Source organism: Urtica dioica, chromosome 5 (assembly GCF_054948205.1).
Source record: "Urtica dioica subsp. dioica isolate 48M chromosome 5, U.dioica_male_clone48M_v1_H2, whole genome shotgun sequence".
NCBI classification, from domain to species: domain Eukaryota; kingdom Viridiplantae; phylum Streptophyta; class Magnoliopsida; order Rosales; family Urticaceae; genus Urtica; species Urtica dioica.
In genome coordinates this window covers 4,289,514-4,314,509 of record NC_142760.1, presented here as the reverse complement: position 1 = coordinate 4,314,509, position 24,996 = coordinate 4,289,514, and the positions used below count along the sequence as shown (strand labels likewise).

The window sequence follows — 24,996 nt, the reverse complement described above, 5'->3', positions numbered from 1 at the left end:
TGGCTGATATTCATGCTCATCTCTTGGAGTTTGGAGGAAGTTGATTCAAATTCATTCCTTGCAAGGGGGAACAATGCAACACACGTCCTTTCCCATGATTATTTTAATTTTCAACCCAATGTGAGTTGGATTCAAGAATCATAATTAGGTAAATTTTTTTAGCGTTGAGATTCTACGCATATCATATGTCCAATCCTAACTAATTTAATTTTATAGTAAACAATGATAATTGTATCCTATTTGTTAATGAGATTTGTAACATAATAGCCAGTTAATGAGGGGTCCTTCAAAATAATAGCAAAATATCAATTTTTTTAGGTAAATTGCCAACTGTTAATTAGAGATACCAAAAAGCCCTCTTTTGACCTCATTCCTAGCGAAATGGTCCGATTGAAAGGTGGAAAAAAATGGAGACATCGGATACGAATTCCATGAGAATCGTGAGGCTTGATCACCTGAGGAGATATGGGCTAGGGTTCAAGCTCGAGCCATACGATCAGAGATAAGGCGGTGCAAGAAGCAAGGATTATCGCTCAATGAACGCTCTCGAGATCCTAAGAGAGATAATCTAAGTCCTCCGGTACAGCATGACGGCGTTCATGGTAGTCACGGTGCTCCCGATCTGTCCAGTCTCCGGAGCCATCCTCTCAAACATCCTGTCGATCAATCATTGGTCCGAAGACTAACAATTAGACTGTCTATGATCGTGAGATCGATCGGACTTCCTCTAATCCCCTTCTTCAGACAATTTTGCCAGCGATTCGTAAAGATGTCGATTTCGTTGGCGATGTGTTACCCTATCTAGGCAATGCTCTCTCTCTTCGCCAACTCTGCCATTGTTCACACTATCGATCGCAGCTACTCAAGAAATCACTCCTCAAAATTCTCCGCCATGACAACCAAGATCTGATTAACTATGATAGTTGATCGGATTAACTGTGAAGGTAAATCTGATTAACTATGACGACCTTCCACGATCTCGAGCAATGGCGAGTCCCAGCGGTTGCGCCGATCTGGCCGCTCGAACCTCGACACGAGTTCTTCGCGTATTAACTATGATAATTAATCAGATTAACTGTGAAGGTTAATTTGATTAATAACTCCGATGAGCCGAAGGAGAATCTCAAGCGTTTGGCAATTTCTCCATGTCTTTGTCGTCTTCGGATTCATCTTTGTTTTTGTGGACGACAAGAATGTCAGAATCGACGTTGATCAATTTCTCCATGTCGTTGTTCGGAGGGTAAAATTAGAATATTTTAATGTTAGGTTTGAGTTTAGGCTATTTACCCAAATAAATTAATAATTGGACTATTATTTTAAATGACATTGGCTGTTTGGACTAGTTCTTTTGCCCGCCTTTTTTTAATTTTTAATTCTATAAATAATACCCGCTATTCAATATTAGGAATATTATACCTTAACATTAATTTAAATTTTTATAAATATTAGACTCACTTTTAAATTATGTAAGTATTTTAAATTTTTACAAATTAATACATTAATTATCCCAAAATTTTACAATAGGAGACAATATAAGGGAGAGTTAAGCATATAGCTCATTCAAATCCCCCACGTTAAAATTCTAACCGAAATTTTTAAAAAATAACACAGATTCAAGCAAGACTCGACATACGCATGCATTAAAATATTTTTAATCTTGAATAATTGGATTATAAATTCAAGTATTTGTTGCAACTAGCTAATCCTCTAGCTCTTTTAAGGATATAGTCAAAGTTTCATTTTATTAAGAAAATTAACTGTTCAGTAAATTAAATTAATTGAATAGTTAATTTCATTAACTAAATAATAATTTAATTAACTTTGGTTTGATGGGCTATTTTATTAATAAAATGAAACTTTGACTATTTATTAAAAAAGGATGGATTATTGAGCTATTGACCTAATTGCTTTTTATAAATTTAAGTCATTGCTTATTTCATATTTTTTTTCACAATATTATCCATAGTTGAACTTCGAAGCTACATGACTTTAATATTCGATTGCTATCATTAGGTTATACATTCTTTAATGTTCTGACTTTGTTTGGGAAATTCTCCATATACAGCTATCTTAATGTTCATTCTTATTTCTTAGAATATCGAATTTCAAAAACTTCTATAAATATCAAAATTTACATTGAAGCTTGGAAACTCTTATCCAAAATGAAATTGAAACGTAATCAAAGTTATATTAAAAAGCTTTTACAGTAAGAAAATTAATGGGTACAATTTGAAAAAAACTGTCATGAGATTTACAAAAACTTGATTCATATTTGTGGAATAAACTTTGATATGCACATGCACCAAATAATTCCTAGAACTTACTCTGTTGGGATATGACGCCCAATAACTCTTTGTAGGCTATGTTTACATGTTTTGACCCAATAACTCTAAGGAAAGTCTAAGGCGAATAATGTAACAAATATACATCGTATCAAATTCACTTTGGTTTAGCCTTGGTGCCTAATGATATGCTGGTCATTCAAAGAGAAAAAAATATATATCAAATACAGTTTCCTCTCCTCTTTTCTTTCAAACATATTAAGTTTCCCATTCGTCCTTTAAAATTCTGGTAGTCTAAATAGTTTGTTGAAACAAATTTATAATATAGTTAGAATTTGTTTAAATTTGAGTGAAATAGCACAAAAATTTAAAAATTAAAATAATGTAAGTATTAGGTGTCAATAACCTTTTTAACATTTTTCATAAATTTTGAAATACTAGTTACTGCACTTGCGTTGCACCTCTAATTAACCCGCATATCACTTAAGTTATACTGCGGTATATTTGACTAACTTTAATGATATCCCATTCGGCATATTGTTACCAAGTGGATAAACCGCGAACAAAAAAGTATTCCGTAAAGTATTTAACCACAAACAAATTAGTTTCTATACATATACTGAGATTACTGATAATAGTATACATTTATAAAAGAGATTTGTAACTATAAAAAAAGTATTGCATCATTTTACAAGAATGTAAAACGTTAAGATAATCTTTTGTACATTTATAAAAGAGATTTGTAACTAAGAATCAAGTATCCATGTTTAATCAAGAATTGTCTCACAAAATATCCAAACAAACCACCAACCATGTAGAGAAGCTCTAAGCAGTGACTAAACCAATTCAAATAATCAATGAAAGTTCGCAAGCTGTTTTCTCATCTCACTTACTCTCATGAAAAATGTTGTGCCTAAACATGAAGGTTTATCTCGGCTAAAATGTATCAAATACCATGGTACCACGAGGGTTTAGTACGAACACACACACAAACTCTGAAAGTCATTTCCTAACAATGAAGATAGCAAAAGTTGATGCAGAATAACCTAATCAATCTCATATTCAGGCAAAAGCATAAACATTTTCACAAACGGAGACTATATCTAAGCATGAATGCAAAAGACTAGCTCTAAGCATGAATGAGTTAGCAACCACCCCAACCAAAATCAGACAGTGTCCTCAATGTCAAAAAAGATAGAAAATGAAAAGAGTAAGGATCATAGTACACCTGGGCAACGACCAACACTAGAAACAGCTCATCATGTGTGTGAATATCTGAGAATGCGCAAAATGATAACTAAAAAAAGAAAAATAATAATAATAAAAAGAAAAGAAAAGTATACTACAAAAGGATACAATGAGGTACAAGAAGACTACTTGGACGGGTATACCGGAGCCATTAGAGTGATCTCTTCAGGCTTGGGCAACCGCTCAACATAGTGCTTCAATCGCTGGCCATTGACTTTGAATGTTCTCCCATCGCTTGGATCTTGAATTTCAACAGCTCTGTGGGGAGATACTCTTTGAACTACATATGGGCCAGTCCACAGGGACCTCAACTTCCCAAGGTGGGGATGCAGACGGGAGTCATAAAGACGAACTCGCTGATTTGGCTCAAAATTCTTTCTCGATATTTGCTTGTCATGAGCCGCTTTCATTCTTGCCTTGTAGAACTTTGAGTTGTCGTACGCGTCGTTTCGTAGCTCCTCTAATTCGACCAATTGGAGCTTTCTGTTAATGCTTGCTGCACCGATATCAAAGTTTAGGGCTTTGGTGGCCCAATATGCTTTGTGTTCCAACTCGACAGGTAGATGACAAGCCTTTCCATAAACTAGCCTATAGGGAGACATCCCGAGGGGGATTTGTAAGCGGTCCGATATGCCCAGAGTGCGTCAGTCAGTAAAGACCAATCTTTGCGATCTGGGTTGATCGTCTTTTCCAAGATCAGTTTGATCTCCCTATTAGCAAGCTCAGCCTGTCCGTTTGTCTGTGGGTGGTAGGCCGTTGAAACCTTGTGGATTACCCCATACTTTTACATCAATGCCTTGAAAGATCGGTTGCAAAAATGAGTACCTTGATCACTGATGATTGCACGAGGGGTACCAAACCTTGATAACACATTCTCTTTTAAGAACTTTATGACTGGTGCATTATCATTGGTACGACACGGTACAGCTTCCACCCATTTTGAGACGTAGTCAACAGCAAGCAGAATGTAGAGGTAGCCAGAAGACGGTGAAAATGGCCCCATGAAGTATATCCCCCAACAATCAAATACTTCTATGACAAGAATCGGGGTCAAGGGTATCACGTGACGACGAGAAAGGGCTCTCAACTTCTGACATCTCTTACATGAACGGCAATAACGATCGGTGTCCTTGAACAAAGTATACCAATAAAGACCACACTGTAAGATTTTCGCGGCAGTCTTCTTCACAGAAAATGACCACCACAAGCTTCATTATGGCAAAAGTTCAAGACACTGGACACCTCATCATCTGGAATGCATCGTCTCATGATCTGGTCGGGACAATACTTGTAGAGATATGGATCATCATAGTAGAACTTCCCAACCTCGACCAGAAACTTGCGTTTATCTTAGGCACTCCAATTAGATGGGACTTCATTTGTCACCAAATAGTTAACAATATGAGCATACCATGGCATTTCGGTGACAATGAGAAGGTGTTCATCAGGGAAGTTGTCATTGATGGTAGGACCCTCGGTGGAGTGGTTAAACTCAAGCCGAGACAAATGGTCTGCCACAACATTCTCAACTCATTTATTGTCCTTGATCGTTATATCAAATTCCTGCAACAGAAGGATCCACCTAATAAGACGCGCCTTAGCATCCTTTTTGGAAAGAAGGTACTTAAGGGCTGCATGATCTGTGAAAATCGTGATAGGTGAACCAATCAGGTAAGCACGGAACTTTTCAAGTGCGAACACCACAGCAAGCAATTTCTTTTCAGTGGTAGTGTAGTTCATTTGGGCACTATTGAGTGCCTTGCTTGCATAGTACACTACAAAGGGCTTGCCCTCCCTCCTTTGACCTAGAACGGCCCCCAATGCAAATTACTTGCATCGCACATAATCTCAAATGGTAAGTTCCAATCAGGTGGCTGAATGATAGGGGCAGAAGTCAGCTTGGCGACGAGAGTACGAAATGCATCCACACAATTCTAAGAGGTTGCATAGTGGTCGAGATATAGTTGAAAAATTATGTATGAACCTCCTATAGAATCCGGCATGCCCAAGAAAAGAACGAATGTCCTTCACAGTCTTTGGGGGCAGCAACTTTGAAATGAACTCAATTTTGGATTGATCAACCTCAATTCCTTGTTCAGAAACAATGTGCCCCAGAACAATGCCAGATGAAACCATGAAATGACACTTTTCCCAGTTGAGCACAAAACCTTTCTCGATGCATCTTTGAAGAACAACTCGTAGGTAGGCAAGCATCAAATGAATCTCCAAAGATGGTTAGATCATCCATGAATACTTCCATACATTTTTCGACCATGTTACTGAACATACTCATCATGCACCTTTGAAATGTGGCGAGGGCATTGCAGAGGCCAAACGGCATACGCCGAAAAGCAAATGTTCTAAAGGACATGTGAATGTGGTCTTATCCTGGTCCTCTAAAGCAATCTCTATCTGATAGTAGCCTGAATAACCATCAAGAAAGCAATAGAAAGGATGACCCGCGACTCGCTCTAGAATCTGATCGATGAATGGAAGAGGAAAGTGGTTCTTACGGGTGGCGGCGTTAAGCTTTCGATAGTCAATGCACATACGCCAACCCGTCACGACCTTTGTTGGAACAAAGGCCCCCTTTTCATTCTCAACAACTGTGACTCCTGATTTCTTGGAGACTACTTGTGTCGGGCTAACCCATTTGCTATCCGAGATTAGGTATATGATACCAGCATCCAAAACTTCAAGACTTCTTTCTTGACAACCTCTTTCATTGTGGGATTCAGTCTTCGTTGTGGGTCTCGTCTTGGTATAGCCCCTTCTTCGAGATGAATGTGATGGGAGCAAATTAAAGGGTTGATACCTTTGATATCGGCGATCGTCTAACCCAACGCCTCTTTATGCTCACGTAACGTGTCAATCAAATGTTTCTCTTGTGAAGTATTGAGTTTAGACGATATGATAAAAGGGAAGGTATCATCGACTCCTAGAGAAATTTATGTTTGAGACCCCCGGGAAGTTGAGCGAGTTCGAGTTTTGGGGTCTCTTCATTTTACGGTTTAGGCTTTGTTCTGTCTTGCGGTAGCTCTTCAAAGCGTGGTTGCCAAAACTTAGTTTTTCGATCTTGCGAGTCTTCAACTATTGCCGAAAGATTAGATGTCTCATCTTGATCGAAAAACTCAAAATCATGAAGAAGATTGGATTCTTCGACGAGTGTGTCTATCATGTAGGTGTGGGCGGACTCGTCTTCATCATGTGGTTGCTTTGCAATGTTGAAGATGTTAACCTCCATAGTCATGTTTCCAAAAGTCATCTTCTTGAGGCCATTTCTACAATTGATTAGGGCATTTGCTGTTGCAAGAAAAGGTCTTCCCAAGATGATTGGAATTTTTGACTCGGCGTCAACCACAAAATGCGTATCCAAGATCAGAAAATCCACGGGGTAGTAAAATTTATCAATTTGAACCAAGAAATCCTCTATTATACCCCGAGGCTTCTTCACAGATCTCTCAGCCAGTTGGAGCACTATGGAAGTAGGTTTGATATCCCCAAGTCCGAGACGTAAATAAATCGAATATGGCATTAGATTTACGCTTGCACCAAGGTCTAGTAGTGCTTGGCCAAAAAGTTGTGTCCCAATGTAGCATGAGATTGTGGGACAACCAGGATCTTTGTACTTCGGCGGTGTTTTCTGCTCAATTACCGCACTAACTTGCTCTGTTAGGAACACAGTCTTCTTGACATGGTGTCGTCGCTTTACGGTGCATAGATCCTTAAGTACTTTGGCATAAGCCGGAACTTGCTTGATCACATCCAACAGAGGAAGATTGACCTTCACTTGTCGCAGATGTTCGATGATCTCACCTTGATTCTCTAGTGCTTTCCCTTGAGATTTTAGAGCTTGTGGAAATGGGGCTTGCACTTGAATCATTGCGGGTTCCTTTTCAGAGTCATTGTCCTTTTTGGAAGTAGTTGATTTTGTTGGTTGAGGCTCAACTACAGTACCAGCTCGAGTAGTGATGGCATTTACCTCCTTGAACTTGGAGTCTGAGGTTTGTGCCAAGTGAATTCCCTTCGAGTTTGACTGTGTTTGTGAAGGAAGCTTGCCACGCTCCGAAACAGACAAAGTATTTATCAGGTTAGTGACCTGGCTTTTGATCTCCTTGTTCTCTTCCATCACTTGCGTGATCATTGCCTCAAACCTTTGGTTTGTTTTCCCTTGAGCCTCTATAAAAGCGTGTAAGGTGTCTTCGATGGGCCTTCGTGGTGATTGCGCTTGTTGAGGTGATGAATACACTCTTGATAACGGATAACCCCAATTTAGGTTTATGGTATTGACCCGGATTTGGATGCTCAAGTGGAATTTGGAGCCGAGGAATGGAAAAAACTGCGAAAAACCGAACAATTATACAATATTTGCCTTATAGGGAGTGCTGCTTAATCATTTCTACTAACTTAAAGCCCCAAATAATATTCACACGATTCCTTGTGGAAAAAAAAATGATTTGCTAATGAATTGGAGAATCTTTGGCGTTATAATAATAAAGAAAAAATAAAAAATAAAAAATAAAACCAACAAATTTATATCCATTTAATTTAGGATTAGGCGTAAACAAGATTATTTTGTCGGGCAATAAAAATACATTAAGTATTCCTTTTTCCACTGGTTTCCGTGTGATGGCGCATTGTTATTGTTCCTCCAACTGAAATTTGGGTGGTTCCTCCAACCAGGATTGTAAGATTCAGAGTAGGGTGAATAATGTTTATTGTAATTCCCAAGGGCATTACATTTCTCCTCGTACACCCCTTTCATTTCAGCATATGATGCACAATCCTGAGGTTGGTGATCCACGCCTCCACAGACAAATCATGCATTTTGCACTTCAGCTTGTGCGACCGAATGGATTCCTCTACCATTTTGGGACTTAAGGACCTCCAATCGCCTAGTCAAATTCTGAACTTGGGCTTTAAGGTTGTCCTCCTCCTTTATTTGGTATACTACAACTGGTCGAGACCTATTAGTGCTTTAAGTGGGATTTGGCTCGGTCCAAGCGTCAGTCATTTTAGCTAGCTCATTGAGGTACTCAATCGCTTCCTCGGGATCTTTGTTCAAGAATTTTCCATTGCACATATATTGGATTGACTTGCATTCATCACCAGTAAGACCATCATAGAAGTAACTCACGAGGCGCCAACTCTCAAAGCCATGGTGTGGGCACATATTCAACAAATCTTTAAATCTATCCCAAGCCTGGCGAAGTGATTCACCGGCTTTCTGGTTAAACATTGAGATCTATCGTTTTAGACCATTAGTCTTATGGTTGGGGAAAAACTTGTTGAAAAACAACGTAGTCACACTACAAGAAATAACACATTTAGCGACGACACTATTAGCGACGATTTAGTCGTCGCTAATAACCCTTTTAGCGACGATATTATCGTCGCTAATTCTTTGGTGCGAGAAATATTAAAGTTTGGCGGCAAAGATAATTAGAGACGACTTTATCGTCGCTAATTCTTTTTTGTCGTCGCTAAGTTCGCGGGAAAATAATTAGCGACGATAAATTAGTCGCTAATTATTTCAAAATACATTTAGCGACGATATGTTCGTCGCTAAAAATGTTGAATTAATTTCGAATTTTAAAGAGGGAAAAATTCCTCCAATTTAATTAAGACGAAAACATTTAGCGACGATTTTATCGTCGCTAAAGATTGTTTTATCGTCGCTATACAATTAGCGACGAAATAATCGTCGCTAAATATTATCAAATTTTGACGAATTTTAAAGAGGGAAAAATCCCTCCCATTAAATTAAAACGAAATGATTTAGCGACGATTTAATCGTCGCTAAATGTGTGAAATTTACTAATAGCGACGATTTAATCGTCGCTAAATGTCTGGTTAACGTAAGTTCATTTAGCGACGAACTGAAATCATTTAGCGACGATAAAATCGTCGGTAAATGTCTTTAAATACCAGAACGCGACCCAGCTTCCCCATTCGCTCAGAAACCCTAACTTCCATTTCTCTCTCTACTTTCTCCCTCCTCCGCTGTGTGCCTCGTCCGCCGTGTGCCGCCGACGCTCCTCCGCCGTGTGCCTCGCCGGTAAGTCTCTCTCCTCACTACTTCTCTCTCTCTCCTCACATCTCTCTCCTAAAGTCTCTCTCTCCCATTACAGCTCCTCCGCCGCCGACGCCGCTCCACCACCGACGCCGACGCCGCTCCCCTTCTCTGGCCGCGCGCGCTCTTCCTCGTCCGATCGGTAAGTTATTTTTTTTAAAACTATATATATACATACATATATATATATATATATATATATATATTAGTTAGTTATAGGATTAATATATATTAGTTATAAATTTATGTATATATTAGTTATATATTAGTTATATATGATTAATATATATAGGATTATAAACTTTAGTTATAAATTTATTTTAATTAGTTATAGGATTATAAACTTTAGTTATATATTTGTTATAAATTAGTTATAAATGAATTATATATTTTTAGTTATAAATGCTTGTTATATATAACTAATATAATTTATTTAGTTATATAAGTATAAATTAGTTATAAATGAATTATATATTTTTAGTTTATAAATTTGTTATAATTTATATTTTTAGAATTATATATTTGTTATACCAAATATAAATTTTATAAATTATAAATGAATTATAAATATTTGTTATAAATTTTATAAATTATAAATGAATTATATATTTGTTATAAATTTTATATTTGGTAAAATTATGTAAAAACAATTAGTTAGTTTATGTAAATTAAATGGAATTGTATTTAATTGTTGTTAGAAATGATTAAAAATGTGATGGATTATGAATTTTAATAATCGAACCACTGAGGTTGGATTTATTGTTAGTTTTAGGATGTTTCTATGCAGGTTTTAAAGTTAAAGGCTTAATGCCGGGTTGTTAAGTTTATAGGGGAGGTTCTGCCGAAATTTCGGTAGGATCAATCGTGAAATTATAAAATAAAATCCGAAAACTACTAAATTTTGAAATGTTAAATCTATAGGTAAAATGAGTTATCCAAATAGGAATTGGATAATCGAGGACCAACGTTTAAGCGTTGAGTTTGCGGCTGGCATGACAGAGTTCATGGCAATGGCCCGACAACACGTAAATGTCGAAGGACGAGTTAAGTGTCCATGCAAGAGGTGTAACAACGTGTTGATGCAAAAAATTCCTGATATAGAGAATCATCTCTTTATCAGAGGATTTAAGAGGAATTACACGAGGTGGAACTTTCACGGGGAGGAAGAAGATGACGTAATGCAGTATCAGACGGAGTACAGAGGAGGAGGGATGTTTGATGCTGTACACGATATCTTAGATCACAACGACGTAGACGGTGACAATGACAGTATTGACCCGAATGCAGAATACCAGAGTGGACAGTTCGATGACATTTTCAGCTACCTGAACATAGAATTATGGCCGGGTTGTACGGAGTATTCGTCACTCTCATTTGTTGTCTCGTTGATGCATTTGAAAGTGATGAACAAGTGGACGAATAAGTCGTTTGATCAGCTTCTGGAAGTACTGAAAAAATCTCATCCGATCGGCAACACGATTCCAGAGTCACATTATGAAGCAAAGGCGAAATTGCGTCGATTTGGTATGGGTTACGAGTCGATTCACGTTTGCAAACACGATTGCGCGTTATTTTGGAAGGACAACGCCAATCTAGACGAGTGTCCAGTTTGTAATGAGAGCCGATGGCTGATGAAAGACGGTGGAAAAAAAGTAGCGCATAAAGTGTTGCGCTACTTTCCACTAAAAGATCGACTTAAGCGACTGTACGCGAGTCGGCACACAGCTGTAGAGATGCAGTGGCACGAGAATGAACGCATTAAAGAGGATGGTGTTGGTTCGGTGATCAAGATCCGAGGAAAAGGACACGCAACGACAATAACTTGACAAGCGTGTATGTGGCAAAAGAATGGTACAAAGACGAGCCATTTATTTTGGCAACTCAAGCGAAACAAGTTTTCTACTTGGAAGATAACTTGAATGGTCCTGATTGGCGAATCGTCGAAGAGTGTAATCATCGAAATGTGTGGGATCTTCCTGATATTGACCTCATTCTTGGTCAATCTTCGTCTTCAGTTCAGTTGTCAGTAGAACCGTTAGATTTAGATTCACTGTCAACGCGTCATCAGTCTGCGATACCAGAGCCCGTGAGCAACGACGCAGTGAACTTGTTGGAAAATATTGAAGAAGAAGAGTTTATCGATGATGAAGAAACTGAGGACGAAGATTTGATGGAAGAAGATGATTTGTCAGACGACGATGATTGATAATATATAACGTTTTTCATTTACTTACTAAATTAACTGATTTAAATCATTAAGAATGCATAACTAAATAATTTTTTTTTTGAATTTCAGATGGCTGCGGCTACAGGAGCTGGAGGCAGCGGAGGCGGGGATGACTTCTTAGCCCGTCTCCCGAATTATTGCCAGTCGGTGCCCGTACGTGATGGCGTCGAAGAAGAAGACGAGGATATCGAACCGGCCGTGCGTGGGCCGACGGTCGGGCTTTGATCTGAGCGTGCACGACGCCCCGGGGTGAAGGAAGTCGTTATTTATAACGAGGACTTTCAGTCGTTCTTGCAGCCAGAGCGCGAGATGGATCCGGATCTCGCGACGTTCGCGAACACGCTCGGGTTGGTCGTCCGAGACAAGATCTCGCCTACGGTCCCAAGGTGGACGAATGCGAACGTGGGGCCGGCAAAGGAGGCCGAGATCCGAGCAGCGATTCGAGACAAGTACGACATTCGAGTCGATGGTGATGCAACCGGGAAGAAGAAGGCGATTGTCGATGCGGCAATCATTCGAGACGCGAAGACTCGTCTTCGCGATTGGAGGCATACATTGCGGTCGTGGTTCGACATCGACTGCAAGAGCAGCGTACAGGTGGCGCGGTCGCTGAAACTGAAGACCGTTAAGCTTGACACCGAATGGGAGACGCTGATACAACGATATACGAGCGATGAATTTAAGGTAATATCGAATCATTTACGTTACTCGAATGTTTATTAAACGATTTTTTATTTACGTGTACGTTTACTTATATTACAACAGGCTATACAAGCGAAGAATAAGGCGAATCGCGCGAAGAAGAAGACGAAGACTTGACAGGGGACGATTGGGTTCTCGACCCACCGCATGAAAAACGTAAGTTTTATGTTTATATGATACATCAAATCGTTAAAATTATCTAACACTTGAAGTTTTGTTTACATGCAGAAGAGCGTCGAGACAGGCGCATTCGAGAGCTTGTTTGCGAACTACAAGCGCCAACATCAGTCCGACAAGTCTGAATGGCTGACTCCTGAAGCCTCCGCACGTTATGTAAGTTTACATTTATTTTTCTTCTTTTTCGATTAATATATACTAACTAGTTAATCATATCAGGATCGACTGGTCGCTAGGTTCAACACGTTGCGAGCGGAGGCTGAGCACCAAGGAGCGGACGTTGATATTTCCGTTCTAGAGCAGCAGGCGATCCGCGATATTATGGGTTCGCGGACTGATCACTTGACCGGCGTCGGACGTTTGGTGCCACAGGGAGCACGGATGGCGGCTGAAGTCGCCGAAGTCTACGGTTCGGAGGCTGGGACGTCGCAACCAGGATATGTCTCGCAGGAGGTGTTGGCATCGACCCTCGCCGCGTTCGCCGAGATAATACAGAGTCAGGTGCCCGGCCTCAACCTTAGCTCGTTCATGTCCCAATTTCCGCAGAGTTCGCAGCAGGCTCCGTCATCCCACAGCCAGCAGACTCTGACGGCCGGCGTCCACACTCCGACGCCCGACGTCCGCACTCCGACGGGCGGCCAGCAGAGGACTCCCGACGCCAGCTAGCAGACGACGCCCGGCGGACCAAGTCAGTCTACTCCGACGCCGCAGCCCGCAGAACTTCAGCGCCAGCAGAAGAGCGTTTCTCGTCGAGGAGGGGGAAAACGAGTGGCGGGACGACAAAGAAAACGTCGCGACTAGTGGTTTATTAGTTGTTTTGTGTATTTATTATTTACATATTTCTCGATAACCGAAAACGTACGTAACCGGATTTTATATAGTTGTTGATTTGGATAATATAATTTAGTTTTTATTTGATTTTTCATTTTAGAATTTCACAACCAAAAAACCGTAAAAAATAAATAATTAACGACGAAAAAAAAACATAGTAATAATAATTAGCGACGATAAAATCGTCGCTAAATATTATTCCACACAACGTTTTAGCGACGACTTTGTCGTCGCTAATTATCTGTTTCACAGCGAAAAAAACTTCTCGTCACAACATTTAGCGACGACTTTGTCGTCGCTAATTGACGCGGGAAAAATTCCCGCGGTAATTAGCGACGACAACTTCGTCGCTAATTGTCTGTTTCAAAATGAAAAAAAACTTCTCGTCACAACATTTAGGGACGATTTTATCGTCGCTAAATATTTACCGACGATTAAATCGTCGCTAAATATATTTAGACACGGCGAATTAGCGACGATTTTTATCGTCGCTAAGATCGTCGCTAAATACATTTAGCGACGATTTTAGGGTTATTACCGACGAAAAAAATCGTCGATAAATGTTGTAAATGTTGTAGTGTCATCTCCTCCCAGGTTCCAATAGACTTTGGTCTTAGAGAGTATAACAAGCTCTTCGCTTTGTCCTCGAGGGAAAATGGGAAGAATTTCAACCTCATGATGCTAGCGACATCTGGGCGGCTATAGAAAGTTTCCACTGCCTCCTCGAATTCTCGAACATGCACATATGGATTCTCGTTTTCTAGCCCGTGAAAGGTTGGCAAAAGTTGGATCATGCCAAGCTTGAACTTGTGATTTGGTGCGTTAGGATTGAAGATGATGCATGACGGGAATGCAGTTCGCGCCGTATACAAGTATTCGTTAAGGGTTTTGACATGATTGTCCTCTATGTGCGCCATTGGGTTAAAGAAATTGTTTGGCCATGAGATTGGAGAAGATGGATGGGAAGAAGAAGAAGTGGAAGTTGACGAGAGATACAGAGACTTAGGTGTTTCTTGAATATGGTCAAGGTTTCGTTGGGTTTCTTAGCAAAACGACCTAATTCGTCTCTAAATTGGGTCATTCACTTCTCTTTTTTTTAGGATAAATATGTAGTAATATGAATGGGTACTAAGAATGTTCTCAGGCCAACTGGAAAGGTCACTATGTTCCCACTTTAGACCCAAGCCTTTCTACACAGAACTCCCCGAGGTTCCCAAGCTAGCCTGGAGGAGATTTCAAAGCAAACCTTATTTAACAACCAGTCTTTCTAGACAGAACAAGACTCAATATTTTCCACCACACACTACGCATATACCCGTCAATTTTTTGTGTTTTTTTAAGAACCTAGTAAAATGAGTCTAACAGAAATTACCAAAAAAATATAAAAACATAATCTAACTAAATTAGGAAGAAAAATTCTAAGAAAAAAAAATAAGAAAGAAAAAAAAAACTACTCTAAATACTAAAAACAAAACTAACTAGAATAAAACATATAACTAGCAACAATGTGAGAACAAATCAATAGCCGCAAAGACCAAACTAATGCCTATTTTAATAATCTGGAAATAAATAAATAAAAACAAAACGTAGTAAATCCCATTTTTTTGTTTTGAGTAATAGGGAAAAAATATAAATAAAAAGAAAATACTAACCACTTTTCGTTTAATTTAAGAATTCAGTTGTTTCGCCTCCCCGGCAACGGCGCCAAAATTTGATCACGCCCAAATTGTGCAATCGCTAAGCGGTCGTTGGTAGCACAAAGAAAGCGGAGTCGTATCCACAAGGAGGCTAAAACTGAAAATGAAAACTAAAACCAAACGTCAAGTGGTAAATGAATTATAAAAATGAAAAAGATTGTTTTAGAGATTAAAAGATTTGTAAAATCAATGAGAGGAAAACACAAGGCGGCGGGTTACTCAATTGCTCCGTTTACCAATTACCAATACGGTTCCACACTTATAACTCAATTACAAGTTTCACATCTCAAACAAGTAATCGGAAAATCAACGTTAAGATCAACAAAAAAAATCATGTATTCATTTAAGAACAAACTCTTTCAATTAAAACCGTGAATAAAATCTCGTTGACTAAATCAAAACGACGATATATCAAAGTGATTATAACGCAGGAAAGAATTAGTCTAACACAATAATATTCTTTTCACAAATTTTATACGCAATCCTTAAACTTACAATATATCGAATTGACAGAATTGTAATAAAAGAAAAGCAACAAAATAAGTGTTATAATAAATTGATACTCTTTAAAAATCACATAAATCAAGCATGGCTAAATTCATATGAAAAATAAAAGAGTATAATTTTATGAGAGGATAAAAGAGTTTGATTCATAAATAAATTAAACATTAAAGCACAACAAGTGGAACATATAAGAACTAGTCATTTTAAAAAATTAAATCATCTTGATTACCATATAAAAAAAAATAATACTAATGCTTATAAAAAATATTTGATCAAAACATTTTTTACATTTATCTTAAAATTATTTTGGCTAATACATAGAAACTATATTTTCAATAGCTGAAATTAAGTTAAAAAAATAGATTAAAACCAATAAAACATAAACTTAATAATAACATAACTTTATCATACTAACTTAAATTCGATTGAAAGTTTCATTCGTAGAACATCTTAAAATTTGTTATTGTATGTGTAGCGGAAGTCTTTTCTTATGTAGTTTAAACCAAAACGCAACTCTCTTGCTATCGACACCGAACAAAACAAAATTAGTAATGCATTGCATGCACCAACTATTAGTATTTAATTATACTAGGTGTCATAATCTATCTAATCTTAATTCTTAACGTATTTTATTCGAGGCTCCGTGTTGCGATATTTTTATAACTAGCACGCAAGTGGACGTATCGAACAAGTAATAGTGTTACGTAAGTAACGGATATCGATCCCACAGAGACTAGTTACTCTAGCGACGTTAAACAACCTAAAGCAAATTGATTTCAATGTATTAAGGTGGGAGGTGCAAGAATTAACTAGAATAAAAATAACAAAACAGCAACGTAAGTTTAACACGAAACTTCAAATAAGAGAAAATGGGGGTCACGACTTCACCGGAAAATTAAGACTCGGGGGTTTCGGGTTCCTACAACTTGACCTACTCTACTCGTGCTAATCTCATTCTCCCTATGATATTACTAGCCTCTCTCGAGTGATCTAGCAACCTACGCAATTGACGGATTATATATCCTCTTGGCCTCTAATCCTATTAAAACAATCACGAGCAATAAACACAAGAATTCAAACGATTACATTAAGCTTAAGCCGTCTAGCAACCTAAGAACGAAACGAAGCATGGATTATGAGCATGAGTTTTCGCCCTCTCTCGAGTGACATAAAACTCCTAAAAACAATCCTAAAGATGGCCAATCTAAAGAACGCATTAAGAACACATCCACACAAGCATGAATAATTAAGTAAATCAAAGCATAATTTCACCCTAACGAAAACCCCTAACCCAATTTAATCCGGCTACATCGCAACCCCGCTAAAAATCTAGCCCCTAACGGAATCCATAGTTAACAACATAATGATCAAAACAATAATCAACATAATCATAAATAAGAAAAACACTATGAGATTCATGACAGGAAGAATGAAACTATCAATCAATTGAGAAATAAAAGTAATGGAGAGTAAAGGAAAGAAAGAAAAACTATTAAAAACGGGAGTTCACGGTTGCTTGTTCGTCGGATCGTCGACTCAACTTCGCTCCCAAACAAAAGCTCTCCAAAGAAAAGTGCAGCCCAAAAGTAGAAAAAAAAACTAAAAACTAACTAGAATGAGTTAATTAGGTTACAAGAGGCGTTTTTAGCCCTGATTGTATGTTTTTCGGAGTGATCTGAGCCTTCGAAATCGATCCAAGGGTCAAAAATCTTCAGAAATCGCTAATTTCCTATTCCAGTATTCCGAAGGCGCGCGGCGCGCGGTAGTCACTGCGCGGCGCGCGGACTCAGCTTCAGGTTATGCGCGCTCCGCGCATAAGACTCTGTGTGATTTCGTGGTTTGTGTCCCCGTATGCGCGGCGCGCGGTCTCGGATTCTGTCTTCCGCTGCGCGCGGTGGAAGGTACGCGGCGCGCGTATTCGCCAAGTGTTTTGCCCATCTCATTTTGACTTTATTTTTACCATTTTGACTCCGAATCCCATCATCTTTCCACAAAATTGCTTGTAGACGCTCTTATGCTCCTCTGAACCTGAAATTACTCAAAAACCTACTAGAAACCATTAAAACACTTGAGGACTCGTCGGTTTTTGGTTCGGGGAATAAGAGTTTTACGCGTGATAAACGCACCTATCAAATCCCCCCAAACTTAAACCGTTACTTGTCCTCAAGTAACAAATAAACACAGAACACATAAAATTACACAAAAGAAGTTAACCCGACTACGATTGGTAAATTTCAATGCCCTGACTACACTGATCGACTCAAGCTTGCCTCAACTTCAAACTTCTAGACTTACATTGACATAGATATCTGTGGTTTTAAATTCCAAGTCAACTACCAAGTTTAAAAGAATCCTTACAAATACGTGTTAGCCCTCACCGTTTGCAATGTTGTTTTATCTCAAGTAACTTTCGCTTCCCAAGTCTCGTGACCCTCCCAATCCTAAGACGCAACCACAAGAATCGTTTTATTTGTCTTGACAAAATCTTCGACTCGACACACCATACGCCTTTTCTTCCCCCTTGATCTCCACTAATGCGCACACGTCATTCCTGGCTTGTCAATAGGTCTTAGCGGCTTGTAATGTTCAGGCTTAGGTTTGGGTGGGGAAACGGATTTTTAGTGGTTTTAACATTAACCTTAGCGACTCCATCATCACCAAAACATCCCCCTATGTCTTCACTCACTCATTTTTTTTTTCAATGTTCTTGGCTTTGAAAATGCCTATCGAGAACATCTTACCTCTTTAGCCTTTCTTCCCCAAATCCCCCCAAACTTTGACTCAACCACGACCACGCTCTTCAAAAGATCATAGACCACCACGCCATAACTACAAATAACTCAAATAGGCACGTTGCTTTTTTTTTATTATTATTATTATTTTTTTATCATATAACCAAATAAATCACCGGCGTGGTGTCTAAGAAGGCAATCTAACAAACACAAAGAGTGGGGTCAAAGCATATATCACACAAGGGTAAAAAAAATCACTCAAAGATATCACTCAGGAGTCGCTACAGTTAATGTGGGTTCTTTGTGGGATTTCAAACTTTATTGGCTCGGCTTTTTCTGACTAAGTATCGAGAGAGGATAAAATGTTCGGCTTTTTGTGAGTGGGTTCTACTTGATACATATTTCCGGGTCGGCTTTTTGGCTTGAAGGGTTATTCCTAATGCCTATATCACTCTCACCAGATCAGTATGCGCTCAATTTCGCCTCGACTAGGGATCCGAAAAGGTTCTTAGCGTGTTCGGTGGTCACTTCTTAGGACTAGTTAGGCGACTACTCAAGTTCAGCTAAGCATCGAGACAAACATTATTCGGGCTTTAGGCCGTACACAGAACTCAATCAGATTCTTTTTCACTTGGTAGTTCACAGATCTTTTCTAATACCTAAAGCTCAAGACTATCCATATCATCGGCAAACATTTAACGAGTCAATCAAAGCAGACAAAACACCAATTTCTACCAATTATCCTAAAAAACACGAAAACCAAAAAAAAAACACTAGTGTACAACGAGAAACACCCCCGCAAGACAAACAAACCACCCCCCCCCCCCCCCAAACTCAAAACCTACATTGTCCTCAATGTAACTATGCAAAACACGGGTGGAGGAACGTACCTTTGCGGGGGTGGTCGAGCGCCCCTACTCGTCGCGGCCATGGTCATCGTTCTCGTCGGGGTCGCGGGGAGCGTAGAGGTGTGACTCCCACGGAGGATAAGTCGGGTATGGTGCCATGAGGTACTGTGGGTAAGCCGGGTAGATCGGGGCGTCATGATGTGTTCCGGCCTGAACATCGGGATGAGACGCGGGGAAGCTTTGCTGCGACGTCCACGTGTTGTAGACGTTTTGGTGGAACTCGTCTCTGTCGCGCTGCCGTTGGCAAAAGTCGGTGAGGAAGCTCCCAATGGCGTTATAGCGCTGGCCCAGTGTGTCGATGCGCTGGTCAATTCGACCCAAGTGGTGGTCGAACCGGTTCATCATGGCCAACACTTCGTTGTAACCGGTGGCTGGCGCTTCGTTGTAACCGGTAGCGGGCGCTTCGGTTGTCTCGACCGGGGGTGGAACGTCGTCGGGGGCGTCCAAGATAGAGGGCTCCGGGGATGCCTTGGTACTGCTCGGGAATGTCGATGAACCCGCGCCCGTCCGGATGTACGGCCCCATGCTTCCACTGCTTTAGGCTCATGATTTTCCGGTCGTCGATTGGGTCCCCCAATTTTTCTCGCGTCTCGGAGGCCGGGATTCCCAGTCCCTCGTTGAGGTAGAGCTGCGTGATGAGCCCCCCATTACCGAGTGTGACATCGGTGTCGCGATTTAAACATAACACTAATCGTTCTTTCAAGATTTTTCCGATGTTGACGCCCCTCCCGGTGACAATGCACACCAATAAAGCCAGGCGTTGGAGATCCACTGTGTGCTCCCGCAGATTAGGAAGGATCGTGGCACAGATGAAGTGCTGCCACGCCTTTGCGTAACGGTTCAGGCTCGATATCGGGAGGTGGCTCGGGACTACCTGACCATGCACCACTTTCGTCTTGTAGGTGGCTCCGGGGTGGGCGAGGAGGCGAATCCACTCCTCTCATTGTGGATACAGGCACAGGTCGGCGTAGACATCATTCTCGGGTTTTGGGATCCCGAGAAAGTCGTTGAGCACCGGTGCGAAGTTGTTGACCACCACATTACGCACTTTGACAAAGTTTCCCTCCGTGACGGAGAGATTGGCGTAGAACTCGCGCACTAACTTCGGTGATGCCGGCGTCTCTAGGTTGCACAGTTTCTCTCTAGGTTACGCATTTTGTGCCAGCATATTCCCGCACAGTTGATTTGGTGCAAGCACACGCTCGGCGATGAGTCCCTTCTTTGATATGGCGTCCCAAACCTCGCCGGCACCCTCCAGTAATGTCGATGGTCGAGGTAACGCCGCTCCCGACCGACGGACACGTTTGGGGTTGACTCTCGATGTCGAAGCTCGTTGCATCTGCAAAACACGACGGAAAATGAGTCGATGATATTATGATGAATGCCTACTACCCTTTTTACCCCCCCCCCCCCCCCCCCCCCCCAACATGTTCACAACTAGACCCCGTACGTATTGACCCGTAATCGTACGTAAATTTTTCACTTTTTCACTTGTACGTTTGTTCGGGTATTTCATCGAACACCTAGAGTGCATGCCAATTTGTGATGAACCCTTGAGTTATGAAAAGTATCTAAACCATTCCTATAGCCACATTCTCAAATTTATTCTCTAGTAACACGAAATCATCACCATATCACAACAAAAATTCGAGTTAGAGAGTCATACCTTGAAGTGTAGGGGAATGAGAGGATGGAGAGGTGAAGAACACCCAAAAATAAACTAAAACCACTCAAATGGAAGTAGATGAATCACATACAAGAATTGTGGTGAGTGAATTCCGTGTTTGTATGATTATTGGGGTCGGATTTTGATGAGAAAGGGGTTAGGGTTCGAGAGGAATTTAGGGTTGAGAGTAATTTTTGAAAAAAAACTGCCAAAAAAAAACCTTTTATAAAATAACTTACGCGGGTCCGTGCGCCGCGCGCCTTGTTCTGCGCGCCGCGCGGACCTGGGTCTTGACATACGCGCGGAGCGCGCATATTACTCTGTGACTTTGGCGAAAAAATCCTCTTTTCGCACGCCGCGCGTACTGGATCCCGCGGCGCGCGCTTGCATGCTTTCGTCGCGCCACGCGCTTGCATGCTTTCGTTGCACCACGCGCTTGCATGCTTTCGTCGCGCCGCGCATGTGATGCCTCGCGGCGGGCGGATGAGGACTCGGCTTACGCGCGGAGCGCGCATAAGACTCTGTGAGCGGACAAAGCCGAAAGTTCCGTCCGCGCGCCGTGCAGTGTGTGTCCCGCGGCGCGCAATCTCTTTTTTTTTTTTGGAAAACTAACACGCAAATAATAATAACCAAAAAAAACTGGGTTCAATCAAATAAGTAAAAAAAATATATATGAAAATGCGACGAAAGAAAGTCGGGTTGCCTCCCGATTAGCGCTTTAGTTAACGTCAATAGCTTGACGGGATATGTCTTTGATTCACGAAATGGTGGTGACGAAGGTCACCTCTTTCTCACTTTCGAACACGCCCCCAAAGTATGGTTTCACCCTTTGACCGGTGATTTTGAAGCGTTCTCCTTTCCTGTTTGCCAGTTCCACCCATCCGTGCGGATACACATTCACGACTTCGAACATGCCCGACCATCGCGACTTCAACTTTCCAGGGAACAGTTTCAGCCTGGAATTATAGAGGAGTACCTTTTGGCCCGGCTTGAGGTCCTTCCTGACAATGTGCTTGTCATGCCACGCCTTGGTCTTCTCCTTGTAGATTCTGGCATTCTCGTATACTTCTCGTCGGAGTTCATCGAGGGCGTTCAGCTGAAGGAGTCTCTGTTGGCCCGAAGCTTTGTATTCGAAATTTAGCTTTTTCATCGCCCAAAGTGCCCTGTGCTCTAGCTCGACTGGCAAATGGCAAGCTTTTCCGTAAATGAGGTGGTACGGGGACATACCAATTGGCGTCTTGTAGGCTGTGCGGTAGGCCCACAGTGCGTCGTCGAGCTTGGCGGCCCAGTCTTTCAGAGAACTTCCCACCATCTTTTCCAGGATTTGCTTAATTTCCCGGTTAGAGACCTCCGCTTGTCCGTTGGCTTGAGGGTGGTATGCCAATATTTTCCGTTGTGTGACGCTGTATTTGGCGAGGAGTGCATCGAACTGCCGGTTACAAAAATCTGCTCCCCCGTCGCTGATGATGGCTCGTGGTGTGCCGAACCGGGTGAAGATGGTCTTTAAGAACTTCAAGACCACATTCCCGTCGCTTGTCGGAGTAGCCTTTGCCTCGACCCACTTGGATACATAATCCACCGCCAGGAGAATGTACTTGTTTCTGTAGGAAGACGGAAATGGGCCCATGAAATCTATTCCCCAGACGTCGAACCGTTCTATTTCCAAAATGTTAGTGAGTGGCATCTCATTTCGGTTAGGAATATTACCCGTTCGTTGGCACCGATCACAGGCAATAATGAAGTCTCGGCTGTCTTTGAAGAGCGTTGGCCAATAGAAGCCGCTTTGAAGGACTTTTGCTGCCGTGCGGTTCGGACCGAAGTGACCTCCTCATTCGAGACCATGACAATGTCGCAGAATTGACTCCATCTCATCCTCGGGAACACACCTCCTCACAATCAGGTCTGCACACTGCCGATAGAGAATCGGCTCCTCCCAGTAATACCTCCGGACCTCCGAAAGAAATTTCCGCTTCTGATACGTCTTGAGGTCGGTAGGCACCACCTTGCCTACGAGGTAATTCACGATGTCGGCATACCATGGGAGGACGGCTTGATGGACGGCCAAAAGCTTTTCGTCGGGGAAGTCATCGTTGATGAGTGCCGTCTTGTCTGGAACGTGCTTGAGCGTCTCCAGTCTCGATAAGTGATCAGCTACGAGGTTTTATGTGCCCTTCTTGTCTTTGACCCAACGAATTAGGCGGGGTTTGGCATCCTTCTTCTCCATGAGGTATCTAATGGCCGCGTGGTCAGTGTAGACAATCACCTTGTTGCCGATGATGTAGGGTCTGAACTTGTCGAATGCGAACACCACTGCCAGAAGGTCCTTCTCCGTCATCGTGTAGTTTACTTGGGCTTCGTTAAGAGTCCGACTCACATAGTAATTTGCGTGGAAAGCCTTGTCTTTACGCTGCCCAAGGACTGCACCCACCGCATGGTCGCTAGCGTCACTCATGATCTCGAACGAGAGACTCCAGTCTGGGGCGGTGATGATCAGGGCGGTGCTGAGTCTCTGCTTGAGGGCGTTGAAGGCCTCTAAGCACACAGTGGAGAAGGAGAACTTGGTGTCTTTCTCGAGTAGTCCGCATAATGGCTTCGTTATTTTGGAGAAGTCTTTGATGAAGCGCCTATAGAAGCCGGCATGCCCCAGGAAACTTCTCACTCCCTTGACCGAAGTTGGCGGTGGTAGCTTCTCGATTGTTAAAATTTTCGCCCAGTCCACCTCTAACCCATCATTTGAGACTCTGTGGCCTAGCACGATGCCTTCCTGTACCATGAAATGGCACTTCTCCCAGTTAAGCACGAGGTTAGTTTCTTCACACCTGTTAAGCACCTGAGACAAATTCTCCAAACATTGATCAAATGTAGGGCCAAATACAGAAAAATCGTCCATAAAAACCTCAATTGTTTTCTCCACCATGTCGGAGAAAATGGCCATCATAAATCTTTGGAACGTGGCTGGTGCGTTACATAGCCCAAACGGCATTCGCTTGAAGGCGAAGGTGCCATAAGGGCATGTAAATGTGGTCTTCTCCTGATCCTCTGGTGAAATCGTGATCTGGATATAACCTGAATAACCATCAAGAAAACAATAATACTTGTGCCCTGCGAGACGGTCGAGCATCTGATCGATGAAGGGGAGTGGGAAGTGGTCTTTGCGCGTGGTGTTGTTGAGCTTGCGGTAGTCCATGCAGATTCTGTACCCGGTCACCGTCCGAGTGGAAATGAGCTCGTTGTTGTCGTTTCTCACCACTGTCATTCCGCCTTTCTTCGGAACGCATTGCACCGGACTTACCCATGCGCTGTCGGAGATCGGGTAAATGACCCCGACATCGAGCCATTTCAGGATCTCTTTCCTGACGACCTCCTTCATTGCCGGATTGAGGCGTCTTTGGTGCTCCACCGAGGGACGATGCCGATCCTCCAAGAGAATGCGGTGAATGCAATAGGAGGGGCTGATCCCTTTGATGTCCGAGAGTGTCCACCCGATCGCTCCCTTGTGCTTGCGTAGCGCCACGAGTAGCCTTTCTTCTTCTCCCTTGGTGAGGTGATTCGAGACTATCACTGGAAGGGTTGAGCCAGCACCTAAGTAGGCGTAGCGGAGATGTGCCGGTAATTCTTTTAGCTCGAGCTTTGGGGGCTGTTGAATGGACGGAGGCACTCGAGGTTGGCTCTCCCCCAAACTCTCGATCGAGTTACGTCGGTATAGCATGGCTGCGTTCATGTACTCCACGTGCTCTAGAGCTTCACATTCATCAAACTCGTTAGTGAAATCAATAGAGTTTAGCAAACTTACCTCGAGAGGGTCCTCGGATCGGTGAGAGAAGTCGGCGATGATGGAATTACATACGTCGATCTGGAAGACATCGTCGCTTGCCCTCGGGTATTTTATGGCGTTGAACACGTTAAACACCACCTCTTCGTCTTGCACCCTCAGTTTTAGCTCTCATTT

General features: G+C 41.7%; 1 protein-coding gene, 1 non-coding gene and 2 pseudogenes across 2 annotated transcripts; 1 reads left to right on the top strand and 3 right to left on the bottom strand.

Moving 5' to 3' along the window:
* Window positions 1-568: 568 nt before the first annotated feature.
* Window positions 569-7,674, bottom strand: LOC149394921 (uncharacterized; annotated as a pseudogene).
* Window positions 7,675-7,835: 161 nt separating this feature from the next.
* On the bottom strand, window positions 7,836-14,457 carry LOC149394919 (uncharacterized; annotated as a pseudogene).
* On the top strand, window positions 8,684-8,790 carry LOC149394920 (small nucleolar RNA R71). Its single transcript, XR_016299303.1, has one exon. It is a non-coding gene; the product is annotated as a small nucleolar RNA R71 (small nucleolar RNA).
* Window positions 14,458-20,321: 5,864 nt separating the features above from the next.
* On the bottom strand, window positions 20,322-22,731 carry LOC149394918 (uncharacterized). The gene is made up of 3 exons (XM_089614149.1): window positions 21,843-22,731; window positions 20,633-20,720; window positions 20,322-20,523 (listed from the first exon to the last, which is right to left on the bottom strand). Exons 1-3 carry the CDS (start codon window positions 22,729-22,731, stop codon window positions 20,322-20,324), a joined length of 1,179 nt encoding a protein of 392 aa, XP_089470275.1.
* Window positions 22,732-24,996: the final 2,265 nt, after the last annotated feature.